The sequence below is a fragment of the Notolepis coatsorum genome (genome assembly GCF_963971535.1).
Source record: "Notolepis coatsorum genome assembly, chromosome: 11".
Lineage (NCBI taxonomy): Eukaryota > Metazoa > Chordata > Actinopteri > Aulopiformes > Paralepididae > Notolepis > Notolepis coatsorum.
The window spans coordinates 124,167,006-124,187,069 of NC_140175.1; the positions used below are offsets into that span (position 1 = coordinate 124,167,006).

A 20,064-nucleotide genomic window follows, 5' to 3' on the forward strand; every position below is an offset into this window, starting at 1 on the left:
AATATAAAGTGTGGGGAGTGGGTGCTACAGTGTGTTTGTTTAAAGTGGGTGTGTGCTATAAAGTGTGTGGAGTGGGTGCTACAGTGTGTTTGTTTAAAGTGAGTGTGTGCGTGTGGATGTGTGTGCTATGTGCGTTTGGTGGTTGTTGTTGTGTAGGGGAGGATCTATGGTGGTTGTTGTTGTGTAGTGTTCATTCATTGTTCGTTTAGCAGCCTGATGGCCTGGGGATAGAAGCTTCTTCTGAGTCTTTCTGTGCTCGCCTTGAGACTCCGGTATCGCTTGCCTGACCGCAGCAGTTCAAAGAGGCAGTTGTTCGGGTGACTGGAGTCTTTAATGATTCTCTTAGCCTTGCCCTTGCAACGCTTGTTGTAAATGTTCTGGAGGGTGGGGAGCCCCCCTCCAATTGTGCGTTCGGCTGAACGTGTCACTCTTTGTAGTCTGCTTCGGTCTTGTGCAGTGCTATTCCCAAACCAGGAGGTGATGTTGCCGGTCAAGATGCTCTCTATTGTACATGAGTAGAAGTTCTTAAGGATCTTCTGACTGACTTGGAACTTCCTTAGGCGCCTGAGGAAGTAGAGGCGTTGTCGTGCCTTCTTCACAACACTGTCAATGTGTGTGGTCCATGTCAAGTCCTCGGATATGTAGGCTCCGAGGTACTTAAAGCTGTTGACTCTCTCAACCGGTGCCCCGTCGATGCTGAGGGGGCTGTAGTCCTTGACCCCCGACCTCCTGAAGTCCACAATCATCTCCTTTGTTTTGCTGACGTTCAGGGAGAGGCTGTTTTCCTGGCACCATCCCGCCAGGACCTTGACCTCTTCCAGGTAGGCCCTCTCGTCGTTGGCAGAGATCAGGCCCACCACCACTGTGTCGTCAGCAAATTTGATGATTGTATTGCTACTCTGCTGAGCCACACAGTCGTGTGTGTACAGGGAGTAGAGGAGGGGACTCAGAACACAGCCCTGGGGGGCCCCTATGTTGAGGGTGATGGATGAGGAGGTGCAGTTGCCTGCTCTCACCACCTGGGGTCTGCCAGTCAGGAAGTCCAAGACCCACTGGCAGAGGTCATAGTTCAAGCCCAGGTCCCTGAGCTTGGCTATGAGTATGGAGGGGACTATGGTATTGAATGCCGAGCTGTAGTCGATGAATAGCATTCTCACATTGTTCATTTCAATACCTGTAATAGTACAGTAGTCCACACACACACACACACACACACACACACACACACACACACACACACACACACACACACACACATAGGTTGTAATAGGACTGTAATACAAACAGTTCAGTTTGTCAGTTACATGCAACACAGATCACAGTGTTGACACCTGTCTGCTTGAGAAAATACCATGTTCTAATCTGCAATAAGAATTATTGTTGTTGATCTACTTTTTCTCCTCCTATTTTTCTGTATTTTTCTCCCATCCCAATTTTTTGTCGTTATGCCAATCCCCCCCTCCCCTTCCTGGTCGCTGCGCGCATGTGCCCCCCACTGGTCGGTCTAGGGAGCCCTGAAGTCTATCACATGCTTCCTCCGAGACATAGGAGACAGCCAGCAGCCTCTTTTCACCTGGCAGCGAGGACTCTCATTGGTGAAGTGTAACGCGTGGGAGGTCACACTACCTTCAACATATCCCTCCCTCGCTGTGCAGGCGCCCTGACCGACCTGTAGGAGTCGCTGTTTACAACGACCAGAATACCACCCACCGGCTTCCCTCCCGCTGACACCGCCAATTGTGCCAGTATGACGACCGACCAAGCCGGAGGCAACGCTGACAGCTGGATTCGATACCAGTGTCTCTGCGGTGGTAGACAGACGCTTAGTCCACTGTGCTACCTGGCCGCCCTGCAATAAAAATTATTGAAGTGAGATGAACAGACTGAAAACTTTATTTTATTAGATAAAACATGTTGACAAAGTTTTTCTTTGCAGTTGAAAAAAATAATACATCGCAATTAGGGATGTCCGATATTATCGGCCGACCGATATTATCGGCCGATATCGGCAGTAAAATGTGATATCGGAAAATATCGGTATCGGTAAAATTTTTTTTTTTTTTTTTTTTTTACATTTATTTAACCTTTATTTACCCAGGCAAGCAAGTAAGAACCAATTCTTATTTTATTTATTGTCAAAAGTATGCATGTTGGTTTAATTCAACAACAAGAGATATGTAATGTTAATTTTTACTTTTTTAATTATCATATTTTGCACAGATAATGCTTACATTTAGAAAGCCTTTTGAATGCATCCAGTGAAATTATTAATTACCTGAAATTATTCAGTTTTTTTGGGGGGAAACCCTGCATATATCGGTATCGGTTGATATCGGTATCGGTATCGAAATTAAGAGTTGGACAATATCGGAATATCGGTATCGGTAAAAAAGCCAATATCGAGCATCCCTAATCGCAATATATCACAATATTCAGCATATCGCAATATATTTTGAATCGCAATACTATCGTATCGTGACTTAACACTATGGTCGCCAAAAACGCCGTAGGACGTCTTTCCCCGCCATGCTCATTCTGCCAAAGACGCCGTACCACGTCTTTGATATCAATATTTCAAAAATCTGTGATCGAAATCATATTTCTCCCCCGGAGACTTGAGATCTACTGTTGAGCCCCTCTCAACTCTCCAACGGTTCAAGAGCGCCATCTGGTGGCCGATCGGCGGCTGGTGCTCATTTCAATTCGGTCCGATCACTCGGTAATAGGCCCAGGACTCGAGCTAGACACAACGGATAGCAATCCGTTACCAATAACTCGATAAACAACATGATTTGGACGTATATACTATTATACAACCTGGAAATGGATCGCATATTTCTACATCCATAATAGGAATATTTCTGTTCCACGCTCATCGCCCAACGCTATGAGGAAGCTACGGTAAGATTCAGCGTTATTTTTTAAATGTCTTCTATACTAACTGCTCTAATGATCATATCACCCACACTAGATGAATCATCTAACGTTGGCCACAGAATTATAAACGACCCCCCGCCCATCCGGTCATCATCAGATGACACGTAGTAACTTCTAGAAGCACGTCCATTTGAAATTTTTTATCTCGCGCAGATTCCTATCAAACTATATTTGATCATCAATATAATGCATTTGGGGCTATAAATCACGTTCTGGAGAAAGCTGCAGAAAACGATAAAAACATACTTATACTTTAGACCGTATTTTAGTATGAATATGTGAATGAAAAAGTATAACGTTGCTACACCCTGAACAATAGATATAGGACGTTGAATGGGCCCTAATAATGGCAATTTAGCAATACAATTAAAAAAGTTATAGCCCTGCAAAGAAGGTAAACATCCCCATAGACAAATAGAGCTGGCGAGGGATGGTAAATTATGAATTTAACCCATGGCGATTAAAGTGTTGATGGAGCCCAGGACCACTGCACCACGTGATCTCAGTGTGTGGTGGATGTGACTGAGGCTCTGTTAGTGGAGCCCAGGACCACTGCACCACGTGAGCTCAGTGTGTGGTGGATGTGACTGAGGCTCTGTTAGTGGAGCCCAGGACCACTGCACCACGTGAGCTCAGTGTGTGGTGGATGTGACTGAGGCTCTGTTAGTGGAGCCCAGGACCACTGCACCACGTGAGCTCAGTGTGTGGTGGATGTGACTGAGGCTCTGTTAGTGGAGCCCAGGACCACTGCACCACGTGAGCTCAGTGTGTGGTGGATGTGACTGAGGCTCTGTTAGTGGAGCCCAGGACCACTGCACCACGTGAGCTCAGTGTGTGGTGGATGTGACTGAGGCTCTGTTAGTGGAGCCCAGGACCACTGCACCACGTGAGCTCTGTGTGGTGGATGTGACTGAGGCTCTGTTAGTGGAGCCCAGGACCACTGCACCACGTGAGCTCAGTGTGTGGTGGATGTGACTGAGGCTCTGTTAGTGGAGCCCAGGACCACTGCACCACGTGAGCTCTGTGTGGTGGATGTGACTGAGGCTCTGTTAGTGGAGCCCAGGACCACTGCACCACGTGAGCTCAGTGTGTGGTGGATGTGACTGAGGCTCTGTTAGTGGAGCCCAGGACCACTGCACCACGTGAGCTCTGTGTGGTGGATGTGACTGACGCCCCGTTGTCCTCTGTGTCCTCCAGGTCTCTCCAGCCCGCCGGCTCTCCCCAGTGTCTTCTCCCCCGAGGGCTTCTCCACCGAGGCCCCCACCTTCTCCACCCCCCCGGCGGCCCCTCCCTTCTCCACCCCCCCGGTGGCCCCTCCCTTCACCAGCCCTGTGGCCCCCATGCCCCCCCTGATGTCCCCCCAGTTCGCCCCTCCCCCCACGGCCGTGGCCCCTCCCTTCTTCCCCTCCCCCCCTCCCTCCGCCCCGCCCCTGGCCTCCTCCATCGGGCCCCGGGGCCCCGTCCTGTCGGCCCCTCCCCTCGGCCCGCCCACCGGGGGCTTCTCCATGAGTGCAGGCTATGACATCACAAGGGGCCATGCCGGCCGCACGCCCCAGACGCCGCTCATGCCCAGCTTCTCCCCCCCGGCCCCCCTGCCAGGTGAGATACCCCCCCCCCCCTAACCCTTACCCCCCAGGGGTTGACCTGTAACAATGAAATAGTATAGGCATATTATACATTTCCTGAATCCTTATGGTCCTGCGAGTGTTGTAGATTTTGTATTTTGTGTCCCTGTTGCTCCTGAATGACACAAGGCTAAAAGATAGTATATCATTTAGGCGAACATCGTGTAAAATGTGTTGTTGACTGTTCAAAGAGCTCCAGTGACCTCTATCTTGGTCAGAAAGAGTCACATATGAGCTTGAATGAAAGATGACATAGAGGAGACACAGGAGAGAAGGTTCTTTATTGAGACAGTAGGAAGGCTGAGAGGGAGACAGAGTAGAGGAGACACAGGAGAGACGGTTCTTTATTGAGACAGTAGGAAGGCTGAGAAGGAGACAGAGTAGAGGAGACACAGGAGAGACGGTTCTTTATTGAGACAGTAGGAAGGCTGAGAAGGAGACAGAGTAGGAGAGACACAGGAGAGAAGGTTCTTTATTGAGACAGTAGGAAGGCTGAGAGGGAGACAGAGTAAAGGAGACACAGGAGAGAGGGTTCTTTATTGAGACAGTAGGAAGGCTGAGAAGGAGACAGAGTAGAGGAGACACAGGAGAGAAGGTTCTTTATTGAGACAGTAGGAAGGCTGAGAAGGAGACAGAGTAGGAGAGACACAGGAGAGAAGGTTCTTTATTGAGACAGTAGGAAGGCTGAGAGGGAGACAGAGTAGAGGAGACACAGGAGAGAAGGTTCTTTATTGAGACAGTAGGAAGGCTGAGAGGGAGACAGAGTAGGGGAGACACAGGAGAGAAGGTTCTTTATTGAGACAGTAGGAAGGCTGAGAGGGAGACAGAGTAGGAGAGACACAGGAGAGAAGGTTCTTTATTGAGACAGTAGGAAGGCTGAGAGGGAGACAGAGTAGAGGAGACACGAGAGAAGGTTCTTTATTGAGACAGTATGAAGGCTGAGAGGAAGACATAGTAGAGGAGACACAGGAGAGAAGGTTCTTTATTGAGACAGTAGGAAGGCTGAGAGGGAGACATAGTAGGAGAGACACAGGAGAGAAGGTTCTTTATTGAGACAGTAGGAAGGCTGAGAGGGAGACAGAGTAGAGGAGACACGAGAGAAGGTTCTTTATTGAGACAGTAGGAAGGCTGAGAGGGAGACAGAGTAGAGGAGAGAAGGTTCTTTATTGAGACAGTAGGAAGGCTGAGAGGAAGACAGAGTAGAGGAGACACAGGAGAGAAGGTTCTTTATTGAGACAGTAGGAAGGCTGAGAGGGAGACAGAGTAGAGGAGACACAAGAGAGAAGGTTCTTTATTGAGACCGTAGGAAGGCTGAGAGGGAGACGGAGTAGAGGAGACACAGGAGATAAGGTTCTTTATTGAGACAGTAGGAAGGCTGAGAGGGAGACAGAGTAGAGGAGACACAAGAGAGAAGGTTCTTTATTGAGACCGTAGGAAGGCTGAGAGGGAGACAGAGTAGAGGAGACACAAGAGAGAAGGTTCTTTATTGAGACCGTAGGAAGGCTGAGAGGGAGACAGAGTAGAGGAGACACAGGAGATAAGGTTCTTTAGTGAGACAGTAGGAAGGCTGAGATGGAGACAGAGTAGAGGAGACACAGGAGAGAAGGTTCTTTATTGAGACAGTAGGAAGGCTGAGAGGGAGATGGAGTAGAGGAGACACAGGAGAGAAGGTTCTTTATTGAGACAGTAGGAAGGCTGAGAGGGAGACAGAGTAGAGGAGACACAGGAGAGAAGGTTCTTTATTGAGACAGTAGGAAGGCTGAGAGGGAAACAGAGTAGAGGAGACACAGGAGAGAAGGTTCTTTATTGAGACAGTAGGAAGGCTGAGAGGGAGACAGAGTAGGGGACACACAGGAGAGAAGGTTCTTTATTGAGACAGTAGGAAGGCTGAGAGGGAGACAGAGTAGAGGAGACAGGAGAGAAGGTTCTTTATTGAGACAGTAGGAAGGCTGAGAGTGAGACACAGGAGAGAAGGTTCTTTATTGAGACAGTAGGAAAACTGAGAGGGAGACGGAGTAGAGGAGACACAGGAGAGAAGGTTCTTTATTGAGACAGTAGGAAGGCTGAGAGGGAGACAGAGTAGAGGAGACACAGGAGAGAAGGTTCTTTATTGAGACAGTAGGAAGGCTGAGAGGGAGACAGAGTAGAGGAGACACAGGAGAGAAGGTTCTTTATTGAGACCGTAGGAAGGCTGAGAGGGAGATAGAGTAGAGGAGACACATGAGAGAAGGTTCTTTATTGAGACAGTAGGAAGGCTGAGAGGGAGACAGAGTAGAGGAGACACAGGAGAGAAGGTTCTTTATTGAGACAGTAGGAAGGCTGAGAGGGAGACAGAGTAGAGGAGACACAGGAGAGAAGGTTCTTTATTCAGACAGTAGGAAGGCTGAGAGGGAGACAGGAGGAGAGAAGGTTCTTTATTGAGACAGTAGGAAAAAACTGAGAGGGAGACGGAGTAGGGGAGACACAGGAGAGAAGGTTCTTTATTGAAACCGTAGGAAGGCTGAGAGAGACACAGAGTAGAGGAGACGCAGGAATCCACCTCAGATAGATTTATTGTAGTCCACCTTTTTTCACTGCCAATGGAAATGTTTTTGTTTACTTTCCGAGTGGTATTTATTTACGTTGATCCTATTCGTCCACTAGGGGTGGTGTCCAACCCCATGGTCCAGCAGCCAATGATGTCGGGAGGCTTGGATGCCGGCTCACCAATCACCTTCCCTGAGGACCAGGCAGATCCCCGCGCAGAGCCCAGTGTCCAGGCAGGGGGCGGGATCTGGGGCTTCATCAAGGTACCAGGCAGGGGGCGGGATCTGGGGCTTCATCAAGGTACCAGGCAGGGGGCGGGATCTGGGGCTTCATCAAGGTACCAGGCAGGGGGCGGGATCTGGGGCTTCATCAAGGTACCAGGCAGGGGGTGGGATCTGGGGCTTCATCAAGGTACCAGGCAGGGGGCGGGATCTGGGGCTTCATCAAGGTACCAGGCAGGGGGCGGGATCTGGGGCTTCATCAAGGTACCAGGCAGGGGGCGGGATCTGGGGCTTCATCAAGGTACCAGGCAGGGGGCGGGATCTGGGGCTTCATCAAGGTACCAGGCAGGGGGCGGGATCTGGGGCTTCATCAAGGTATTTCCTGTCATTTTCCCGCTGGCTTGTGGGAAGACTTACCAGGCGGCCACACCGATTAGTTGCTCGGGAGTTAGAGCAGTCGTCTGGTAATTTGGAGGTTCCCGGTTTGATTCCCACTCCTCCCGGGCAGCGTGTCGAAGTGTCCTTGAGCAAGACACTTAACCCCTAAATGCTCCCGATGAGCAGGTTGGCACCTTGCATGGTTGCCTCCGCCGTCGGTGCTTGAATGTGTGAGTGAATGGGTAAAATGTGAGGAACAGAAATTTGGATAAAAACGTTATATAAATGCGTGGCTCTTGGAACGAGAGAATCCATTACGATTAGGGGTGTAAAGGTACATGTATCCGTAACAAACCGTGACTTCAAAACCGAGGTACATTACAGTACGTACCGAACCATGGTTTTTGTGTACCGTTACACCCCTAATTACGATGCGTTATTGCGTTGCATTTCAGACGCCTCGCACGTTGGATGTATCCTATTCTTTGCGCTGAGCTAAACTAGAGGATGTTGTTTACTAGTTTTCTGCTCTGTTGTCGTGAATACAATACTTTCAGTGAATCAAAGTTGCAATTATTAAACGTATTTTGAGACACTAAAAATCTAAGTTCTACCAAGCAGCAAAGTCTTCGGCTGGCTATTGACTGTGTGTTCATTTGTGTTGATTTTCCATCACTGGGATTTCTATTTGTTATCAAGGATAACCACACATTCACTGTTTCTGTCGGACCCTTGCGTTGGACTCTGCATGTATTATGTGGTAATAAAACCACACAAGGCAAGACTCTAGTGTTGGGTGGTAACATCCAACACGTTGATAACAGAATCGGATGCTAATCTGGTCAAGGTTCGAGACACTTGTATTTTATACACATCTTCATATGCAGGTCAACATTAAAGTGTATGAATTACCATGGAAAGGGAATTCACACAGACCACAAAACCGTAAACAAGATAAGGTGTACGTGTCTAAACGTCCTATCGGCTTATCCCAGCTATATCACATTCCGGTTTCTCACAGTCGAGATATGAGTTCACTCCAGAGATTGTAACCAGATACGGTATAGAATCAGGCTGACACCAGGCTAAAACAGATACTAGTGTAATGTGAGAGATTGTAACCAGATACGGTATAGAATCAGGCTGACACTTGGCCAAGTGTCATGGAGAGGGACCCTGTCGGCCACCCGCCCCCTGCGGACGGGTGTCCCCCAGGGCTCGGTTTTAGGACCCCTTCTCTTCTCCCTCTACACTAAATCACTGGGTAACATTATCACGTCTCATGGCTTCTCCTACCATTGTTATGCCGACGATACTCAACTCTTCCTCTCCTTCCCTCCCTCAGATATCCACGTCTCTGAGCGGATATCGGCCTGTCTGTCCGACATCTCCGCCTGGATGACGACCAACCACCTCAAACTGAACCTAAGCAAAACAGAATTGCTCCACCTGCCGGCCAAATCCTCCCCCCTAACCGACCTTTCAATCACAGTCGAGAATGCAGCTGTGACTGCGTCCCCGACCGCCAAGAACCTTGGTGTTGTCCTCGACGACCAGTTGAACTTCTCTGCTCACATCGCAGCGACGACCAGAACCTGCCGATTCCTCCTGAGCAACGTCAGAAGGATCCGCCCCTTCCTGACAAAAGAAGCCACCCAACTCCTTGTCCAATCAACAGTCATCTCCCGCCTCGACTACTGCAACGCACTGCTCGCTGGCCTCCCGGCCACTGCCACTAAGCCTCTTCAACTCATTCAGAACGCAGCGGCCCGCCTGATCTCAAACCTACCGAAGTCGGCCCATGTCACCCCACTTCTTAGGGACCTGCACTGGCTCCCCATTGCTGCACGAATCCGCTTCAAGGCCCTCGACCTAGCATACCGAATCCCCTACAATCCCCGAATCCCCCTAACTATCGAATCCCCTACAAGATCCTCCTCCTCACCTACAAATCCCTGCACGGGTTGGCCCCTTCCTACCTGACCAACCTACTCCACCCCTACACTCCAGCACGAGGCCTCCGATCCTCCAACTCCGACCTCCTCACCATCCCCCGCACCAGGCGTTCCACACTGGGAGACCGAGCTTTCGCTGCAGCAGCCCCCAGACTGTGGAACTCCCTCTCCCCCCTCATCCGAGGCTCTGACACCATCAACCTCTTCAAAACCAAGCTAAAAACCCACCTGTTCACACTTGCCTTCACGCAACACGGCCCCGCTCCCAAGTAGCCCACCCCTGACTCTTTTTAAGCCACAGATTCCGTTGTTTTGTTTTGTTTTGTTTTGTTGTTTGTTTGTTTGTTAATTTTAACCACTTCATCCAATTGGACAGAACTTGCCTCCTTTTTTTATTTATTTTTATCTCTTATCTTATTTGTTTTTCTTGTTGTTACTATACACAGATCTTTTATGTATTTTATTATATATATTTTTTCAATTTTATTACTTACTTTTATTTTTTTTCCATCCTTTCCTTGTACAGTGTCCTTGAGTCTGAGAAAGGCGCTTCTCTCTTAAAATTCAATCTATTATTATTATTATTATTATACCGTGCGGCAAAGGGAACCGCTCCCGCCTACCTCCGGTCAATGGTCTCTAACTACACACCCTCAAGACCCCTACGCTCTGCATCTTCTGGCCGCCTCAGACCTACTCCTATCCAAGCTCCGGGAGGGTCATCAAAGAGAAGTCGCCTATTCTCAGTCCTTGCCCCACAATGGTGGAATGAACTACCCACCCCAGTTAGGACAGCCGAATCCCGTCCAATCTTTCGCCGTCGACTAAAGACGCACTTCTTCAACCATTATCTGAATAAAAAAATAAAAATAAAATATCTAACCCTAACTAACCGTACTGTCATGCACTTGTCCTAATAAACTAACCTACACTGTAGCACTCAACACTTTGATGAACATTGTTGCTCAGCTGATAGAGTTGTGCCCTTCCTGATGGCTTGTCGTACAGAACTTGTAAGTCGCTTTGGATAAAAGCGTTCAGCTAAATGACTGAATGTAAATGTAAATTATAACAGAATAATTGTATTATTTTTGATTATTTACATTTCAATAGCGTTTAAATTATAATGAACTAAAGAATTGTATAAAGAATTTTCCATCTTCTGTCATCTAATAATATATTCCATTACCTGTGGTGAGCTGTGGTGTTCCACAAGGAAGCATACTAGGACCGCTACTGTTCCTAATTTATGCAAATGACATGTCGTCAGCTTGTGACTGCAACTTGTTCCTGTTTGCGGACGACTCAGCCCTGCTGGTCTCTGACAAGAACAAGTTACAGGTTGAAAAAACCCTCAGCTCGGAACTAGGCAGAATCTGCATATGGCTCGCTGATAACAAACTATCATTACACATGGGCAAAACAGAGTCCATTCTCTTCGGTTCAAATAACAAACTCAGCAAGACCGACGGCTTCTCAGTTACAGTGGGTGACAATATTGTCACAAGGAAAGATGAAATTACCTACCTGGGTTCCATCCTAGAGGCTAATCTCTCCTGTGACAAAATGGCATCCAATGTAATAAAAAAAGTCAACCAACGAACTCGATTCTTGTACCGGATCTCCTCTCTGGTAAACAAGAACACCCTGAAGACTCTGGCAGGAGCACTCATTCAGGGGTACTACGACTATGCTTGCACCTCATGGTACCAAAGCACCTCAAAGGCGCTAAAAACAAAATTACAAACATCGCAAAACAAACTGGTCAGACTACTGCTTGACCTTACTCCTAGAACCCACCTCACCCCTGCCCACTTCGACAACCTAGGATGGCTTAGAGTAGACGACAGAGTACAACAACTTGCAATGGGCCTGGTCTACAAGATACACTACACGACCAAGGTACCCATGTACATGTCAAAATACTTCCCAAAGGTCAGTGAATACCACGATCACAACACCAGAGGGAGCTCCACAAATCATGTTAAACCCAGATTCGGCTCAAATAAGGGACTAAACACGTTTCGCAATTATGCCACATCAATGTGGAACGCCCTACCCAAAGCTGTAAAGGAATGTGGATCACTACCCACTTTCAAAACCTCTCTCAAGGGACACCTACGGGAGACTGCAATTCAACACTGGCCCCTGTAAATATCCTAACCCAACCCCCTCCAATGTACAGTCATTTACCTAGTATGGTTTTGTCAATAGTTCAATGTACAATTGTGATTGTTTGTACAGTGTCTCCTCCCCCCCCCCCCCCTCAATGTACAGTGTTACTTGTTTATACAGTGTGCCCCCCGCCCCCCCCCGCCCCCCCCCCCCCCCCCCCCCCCCCAACCACCTCCAATGTAAATTACCCAGTATGGTTGTCAATATCCCAATGTACCCAACCCCCCCCACCCAACCTCCTCCAATGTACAGTTTCTACGTCAAATGTATATACTCCCTTTTCTTGACACCTTCTGTATCACAAACAGTACTGTATTTGCAAATCTGGTATGTCATAAATGTATAGATGTAGCAGTACTGACTATCTGTATGTCATGTATGTCATATATGTCTATATGAATTGAAAATGGGGGACCCTGATGGAAACAAGACAAACGTCTTTCTCAGGTCTGCATCCCCTTAACAATTGTATGTATTGAGCCGTACTGTATTGTACCCATTCTGCAATCTGTTAAATAAAGTTTTCATTCATTCACCTTTCCTATCTGTGTCTGTATCGAAGTCAAAATGTTGGTAACGTGACAACACTACAACATACAAAAGCAGCTTGACAACCGATATCCTTTGCGTCTAGTAGGCATGGGCCAATGTGTGATTTTGGTGGCATTGTTAGGGCAGCAGTTGCGGAGCCCAATAGCAGAACACAGGAGGAGAGAGAATGGAGCGTTTTAGGTTTGTTTTAATGTGGGCACCAAGCAAGTACAGGAATGTGCAAATAGGCGCGAGCAGGTGCACTCCTCGTGCTGCACAGGAGCGTCCAGGTGGGTGGTGTCTCGGGAGGCGGCGTAGGTCGGGAGCGGTGGTCCTGGGCACAGGGAGAACAAAGGTTAGGACAAGGCAGGCAACAAGGAAGGAGCAGCAAGGCTAGTGTGCATCGTCGTACCTAGGTTGTTAAGTTAGCACTGCGACGAGGGACGACAGGATCCGTGGGCTGATGTAGGGGTTTGTTGATGAGGGAATCCCTCACAGCCGCGCTGATCGATGTCCCACTGGCAGCGTGGGAATGCTGGGGTCGGATGCTGCCCATATAAGGGTGTGGAAGCAGGAGGGGTGAGGAAGGCTCTCGCCGTGATTATGACAAGTATGTGCTATTGCACAGATGTTTGCCCCTTATTATGCACATGCACAGTGTATGCATGTAATTAGGGCTGTCACGATTTGTCGATTTGCATATTCATGATCGACGCGTCGTATTGTTAATTGTATGTGCCTTTTGCGTTGGAAATGGCAACGTTAACTGCTAACTAAGCTAAGCTAGCTCACAGGCACAGGATACATCAGTTTCATGGAGTTCTAATAGTGAGGAAGGGGGGGGGGGGGGTCTCTCTCTCCCTCTCTCTTTCTCTGTACGTTCAATGATGATGATCAATGAAGTAGCAAAATGTACACTATAAAAACGAACTTGATAGTAATAAATATTTCACTTCATTAGTAAAAATATTGTAACATCATTAAGTCTGCTATAAGCTATTCTCCCTCTCGTGTGTGTGTGCATACATTTACTATATGCTACTCTTTTTCACATGGATTAGGCTAATTAGCTTTAACAATCCTGATTCCTGAGCCTATTTTATTCAAAAGGAAGATATTGATTTAAATATGTATATAGCCTATATATAAAAAATACATTTTAATCGTATCTCCTGTGCTGGCACAAGCACTACCATAGCGTGGAGTGGTGAGATAACACACAATACATATAATAATTCATGGAAATATACTAAAAAGCTATTTATGGCCGGTAATAATCTCTCTGGCTGGTCGTTCTTTAAATCTTTTTTTTTTAATTTTGATTTGAAATCTTTATTTCGAACATGCAATGAATACAAACAAACAATAACAAAAAGCAAAACAACTCAATCTACATGTTCGAAAAGGAGTAGGAAGAAGTATACACTTATTTAATCCTACCCCTTTTCCACTACTCAAATGAGTGTACTATTTTAAAACATAAAAAATAAAAGAAAAAAAAATATATATATGCAAAACAAAAAACAAAAACTATATATGTAAAACATGAAAGAAATAAAATAGAAAACAAAATAAAAATGTAAACACCCGTGAATATCAAGTCCCTTCCTCGTCCCTGTACCTTGTGAACATAATTTCCTTATACATCAGTTTGAATTGTCTCATGTTTGGACATTGCTTTAGCACCACAATCTAAAGCTAAAAAGGATGAGGATACTCATTAAACATTTTGAAATATTCAATTGAAATAGATTTTTCTGGTAAATTAATGGTTAATGATTAATCGACTAATCGATAAAATAATTGACTGATTAATCGATAACAAAATAGTCGTTAGTGACAGCCCTACATCATGTAATAAATAGTTTGTTAATAAATTCTGTAATTTTTTTGTATCTTTTTTTTCCGCCTGATTTTCTGTACTTTTTCCTCCCATCCCAATTTAGTCGTTGTGCCAATTCCCCCCTCCCCTACCTGGTCGTAGTGCGCATGTGCCCCCTACTGGTCGGTCTAGGGAGCCCTGAGGTCTACCACATGCTTCCTCCGACACATGCGGAGACAGCCAGCGGCTCTCTTTTCACCTGACAGCGCGCTCTCATTGGTGAAGTGTAACGCGTGGGAGGTCACGCTGCTTTCACCACTTCCTGTCTTTTGCTGTGCAGGCGCCCAGACCTGACCTGTAGGAGTCGCTGTCCACAACGCCAGATTACCACCCATCAACTTCCCTCCCGCTAACTTAGCCAAACGAGTTAGTATGACGGCTGGCCCAAGTCGGAGGCAATGCTGACACCTGGATTCGAGACCGGAGTCTCTCGCATTGGTGACGCGCGCAATCTCCGCTGCGCCCCCCAGCCGCCTATAAATTCTGTTACTTGAAGATTTTTCACTGTGCTCCTAAATTTCTTTGTGGGCTCCTAAATTTTATTTTATTTAGGAGCGTATGGTATGGTTTATTCTTAATCCCGAGGGGAAACATGGTTTGCCACCAGAGCAAATACAAATACACAAACAAGAAACAATTACATACAGTACAAGTTACATAACACAGTAAATAGAAGATAAGAAGAGAGCCTCTCAACACAGAGCTAGCGGTGTTTGTTAAATAATTTAACCGCAGCAGGAACAAAGGACCTTCTCAGTCGCTCAATAGAGCATAGAGGCATCAGAAACCTATCGCTAAATGAGCTTCGCAGAGCATCAAATATATTGTACAGAGGGTGGCCTTCAAAAGATAGAATGGTGTTCAATTTAGTCCTAGTTCGCTTGGCAATAATGATCTCCAAGGAATCAGGAGGGAGGCCAATCACTGAGCCAGCCTTTTTAATGATTTAATTTATACGTTTTTTGTCAGTAACCGTGATGCTGCCCCCCAGCAGAGCACAGCATAAAAAAGCACACTAGCAAGCACATGTGCTCCTTGGAAAAAAGGTTAGCGTAGAGCCCTGTTAGGGGATGTCTATTAGCTTCTATCCCCAGGCCATCAGGCTGCTAAACGAACAATAAACACTATGCAACAACCATCAAATGCACACAGCACACACACCCACACGCACACACTCACTTAAACAAACAACACACTGCAGCACCCACTCTCCACACTTTATATTTATTGATAAAGGATTTGCACTACAACTCGTACACCTACTGTAAATTGTACCTAAATTGCACCTCATCCCATTTCTGCCTTGCACTATATAGTATTGTATATTAGTACACTGCATAGTATATTGTATATTATATGGTAACTCAGTTACGTCTATTCTGCATCGAACATTGTACATATGTCTATACTGAACACTGTGACCTAATTTTTTTTTACTTCTAATTTACATGCTATACTATGTTATTTTATTTCATACTTATCTTGTCTTGCACAGTCTCTGGAGCATAACAGTAAGAAGCATTTTGTATAAAAGTATTCTGTACTTCTGTATGACAACTATTAAAGAAACTTGAAACTTGAAACTAGTAGCAGGACACTTTTGTATAAAGGTAAATTACTTTAGGGGATGTCTATCAGTAGCAGGATGCTTTGTAAAAAGGTAAAATCACTTTATCAAGAAAGGACATTCATCAGTATGTAAAGGGAGTTTTACTCTCAAATGTTGTTGCTTTACTGTTCTGTTAGTGGTTGGTTTCCCAAGCTAGGATTTAGTAACACATTGACCAGGATGTGTTTTTTACGGAGTGCCTCAGGGATTGATTACGGGCCCTCTAGGGGTGTAACCACATTTTGCACATTATTAGATGTTATATGAATTTTGATTTTAGTCATGATTAGATGTTTTATTCTTTATGTCTTAAAATGCATTCATACTACAGAGCTTTAACCTCTTAAGCACGATCTGCCCGGTACCGGGTCGAGATTTATTTCACGTCACAAATAGATCAATACAGTTCGTATTAAGTGCTGTTGCGTTTCTTTTTCAAATGTAGCCAAGAGTAAAGACCCTAACCCTATCAAAACAGCAGTCAAAGTGTATATTTTCAGCACTGTTTGTTTAGCAATGATTTTAAGTGTTATTAGAGAAATATGAGCTTATAAAAACCTCCACGCATTGCATCAGAAACTGGATGATTTCTGAATTCGGTGTTTGTCCAGACCTGGCTGTTAACTGAGTTCTGTGTTTGTCCAGACCTGGCTGTTAACTGAGTTCTGTGTTTGTCCAGACCTGGCTGTTAACTGAGTTCTGTGTTTGTCCAGACCTGGCTGTTAACTGAGTTCTGTGTGTTTGTCCAGGGTGTTGCAGGGAACCCCATGGTGAAGACTGTCCTGGACAAGACCAAGCACTCCGTGGAGTCTATGATCACCACTCTAGACCCAGGCATGGCTCCATACATCAGTAAGTCTAGCCTCCACCAGCCAAGTTCTCTCACTCCTTTTGGTTATAATTTCGATAAACATCATGATATCTGCTTAGGTATGAAAAATTTACATGTCTGTTCATTAAAATCATGTTCATCATATTGGAATGCATGGTGATGGGAAGTGTGGGACAAAATTAAACTGACATTTTCAATCAACATTCTCAAATATTTTAGAAATCCTTTAGTGAGACATTTTGTAATCTTTTATCATTCTTGTGGAACACAAGATTCACAATCTTTTATTTTATCAAATGTTTTTTATTTTCCTTTTTTCCACAACAAGCAAAACACAATACAATAATACATAAGACACCACAAGACAATACTTCAATAATATTAACTACAATAACGATAACAAAAATAATAATAAATACAGAGTCAATAAAAACAACACAAACACCACAAAAGACATTAGACTTTACATTTCCTCCCCCACTCCAATTACATGTGCAGTAGAGATTTCCATATACAGTACATGACATCCAGCAGTGTCGGAGACCAATTAATCATTGTGAGTTTCTCAGGTTCCTTCCAGCTCATAGCTATCAGCTTCTTGGCTGCAGTAACGCCCGCCAGAATGATTCTTTTTTGTTGTATGGATGCTGCTAGTAATGATATATCGTTTAGAAGTAGTGTTGCTGCCGTAAGTAGAATGGTTAGGTTACATACAGTATGTTTGAAAGTTTAGTTGTTATGGATTTCCAAAAAAATAGCTACTGGTGGGCAATCCCAAAACATGTGATATAAGTGCCAGTGGCCCCCAGCGAGCACAAAGTGCACAGAGAGTCGGTCACCAGTCCCATAGCATACAGCTTCCTAGGTGTGAGATACGTCCTGTGAATATAATTAAAATGTATTTGCTGATGATTAGGGTTGCGGGAGGCTAATGTAAAATGTGTCCAAATATCATCCCAGTCAAACTCTGAGTCTAATTCTGGGATGTCCCCTCGCCAGACTGTATCCAATGATACGATTTCATATGTGGATTTGATTAAGAGTGTATACAAATCTGAGACAAATCCTCTTGAGGTTGTCCTGTCTCCGATAAGCCCGACAAAAGGGTGTGGGTGTAGTGTTTGAGCCCACGGCACCCCGTGGGCCCTGAGCGCAGACCTTAGTTGCAAGTAGAGGATGAATGATTTTACGGGGAGATCATAAAACTCTTTGGTCCTGAAACGCTCAAAGGCCGTTTTTATCATGTATATCCCCCAGAGTATGAACTCCCCTCCTCTCCCATTGAGGAATATTAACAGGTTGGTGCCCAAGAATCAGACACAATTGGGGGTCAGACGTTTCTAATAGTAGTGTGGTAGTAAACTCATTTGGATGTAAAAGCCATCAGAATCGTCACTGGTCCAGGTCGAGGAGTCCTGGTCCCTGGAAACAGCGACTCCTACTGGTTGGTCGGGGCGCAGGGAGGGGATCTGGAGGAAATAGCGTGAACCTCTGCATGCGTTACGTTCCCCCAGTGAAACTCCTCACTACACCCTCCCCAGACTGACAGTAGGGCAGCATGTGGTAGTCTACACCCTCCCTAAACCGACAGTAGGGCAGCATGTGGTAGTCTACACCCTCCCCAGACTGACAGTAGGGCAGCATGTGGTAGTCTACACCCTCCATAGACCAACAGTAGGGCAGCATGTGGTAGTCTACACCCTCTCCAGACCAACAGTAGGGCAGCATGTGGTAGTCTACACCCTCCCTGGACCGACAGTAGGGCAGCATGTGGTAGTCTACACCCTCTCCAGACCGACAGTAGGGCAGCATGTGGTAGTCTACACCCTCTCCAGACCAACAGTAGGGCAGCATGTGGTAGTCTACACCCTCCCTGGACCGACAGTAGGGCAGCATGTGGTAGTCTACACCCTCTCCAGACCGACAGTAGGGCAGCATGTGGTAGTCTACACCCTCTCCAGACCGACAGTAGGGCAGCATGTGGTAGTCTACACCCTCCCTGGACCGACAGTAGGGCAGCATTTGGTAGTCTACACCCTCCCTGGACCGACAGTAGGGCAGCATGTGGTAGTCTACACCCTCCCCAGACCGACAGTAGGGCAGCATGTGGTAGTCTACACCCTCCCTAAACCGACAGTAGGGCAGCATGTGGTAGTCTACACCCTCCCTAAACTGACAGTAGGGCAGCATGTGGTAGTCTACACCCTCCCCAGACTGACAGTAGGGCAGCATGTGGTAGTCTACACCCTCTCCAGACCGACAGTAGGGCAGCATGTGGTAGTCTACACCCTCTCCAGACCGACAGTAGGGCAGCATGTGGTAGTCTACACCCTCTCCAGACCGACAGTAGGGCAGCATGTGGTAGTCTACACCCTCCCTAAACCGACAGTAGGGCAGCATGTGGTAGTCTACACCCTCCCTAGACCGACAGTAGGGCAGCATGTGGTAGTCTACACCCTCCCCAGACTGACAGTAGGGCAGCATGTTGTAGTCTACACCCTCCCCAGACCGACAGTAGGGCAGCATGTGGTAGTCTACACCCTCCATAGACCAACAGAGGAGGCATGTGGTAGTCTACACCCTCCCCAGACTGACAGTAGGGCAGCATGTGGTAGTCTACACCCTCCCCAGACCGACAGTAGGGCAGCATGTGGTAGTCTACACCCTCTCCAGACTGACAGTAGGGCAGCATGTGGTAGTCTACACCCTCCCTAGACCGACAGTAGGGCAGCATGTGGTAGTCTACACCCTCCCCAGACCGACAGTAGGGCAGCATGTGGTAGTCTACACCCTCCCCAGACCGACAGTAGGGCAGCATGTGGTAGTCTACACCCTCCCCAGACCGACAGTAGGGCAGCATGTGGTAGTCTACACCCTCCCCAGACCGACAGTAGGGCAGCATGTGGTAATCTACACCCTCCCCAGACTGACAGTAGGGCAGCATGTGGTAGTCTACACCAGGGGTGGCCAACTTTTGGCTGTGCCACTTCCTCCTGTCAATATGCGCCGGTTTCCGACTCAATGCCCTGAGATTTCTATAATCTTATATTTCACTAACTAACAGTTAAAATAATTGGTAAACAAACGTAATGCTGAAAATATACACTTTTACTGTATATCTCGGGCTTAAGAGGTTAACCCTGTGAGGCCCAAATTAAAAAGACATTAGCAACTTCAGAGGCCAGAGGGTGGGACATATAAACACATTTACTATCAAATAGCATTGTGAGGCTGAACAACAGGACCAATTGACTATACATGTGCTTAAACATTTTTAAATAAACATTCTTTTTTTAAATGGCTAAAAGTGATTTTGTAATTTTGCAACCGTGGGTCTCACAGGGTACTTTTAACCCTGTGAGGCCCAAATAAAAAAGACATTAGCAACTTCAG

General features: G+C 46.4%; 2 protein-coding genes across 3 annotated transcripts in view; one reads left to right on the plus strand and one right to left on the minus strand.

Moving 5' to 3' along the window:
* The window catches only part of pip5kl1 (phosphatidylinositol-4-phosphate 5-kinase-like 1), a gene marked incomplete at both ends in the record, with an annotated part of 469,911 nt that overhangs the window by 351,626 nt on the left and 98,221 nt on the right, over positions 1-20,064 (minus strand). The window lies entirely within an intron of this gene.
* The window catches only part of prrc1 (proline-rich coiled-coil 1), an 81,703-nt gene that overhangs the window by 14,583 nt on the left and 47,056 nt on the right, over positions 1-20,064 (plus strand). For both annotated transcript variants that reach the window (XM_084324319.1, XM_084324320.1), the window contains 3 exons: positions 4,135-4,536; positions 7,206-7,351; positions 16,589-16,691. In XM_084324319.1, the coding sequence (XP_084180445.1) occupies positions 4,135-4,536; positions 7,206-7,351; positions 16,589-16,691 (651 nt within the window). The remainder of the gene's footprint in view (positions 1-4,134; positions 4,537-7,205; positions 7,352-16,588; positions 16,692-20,064) is intronic.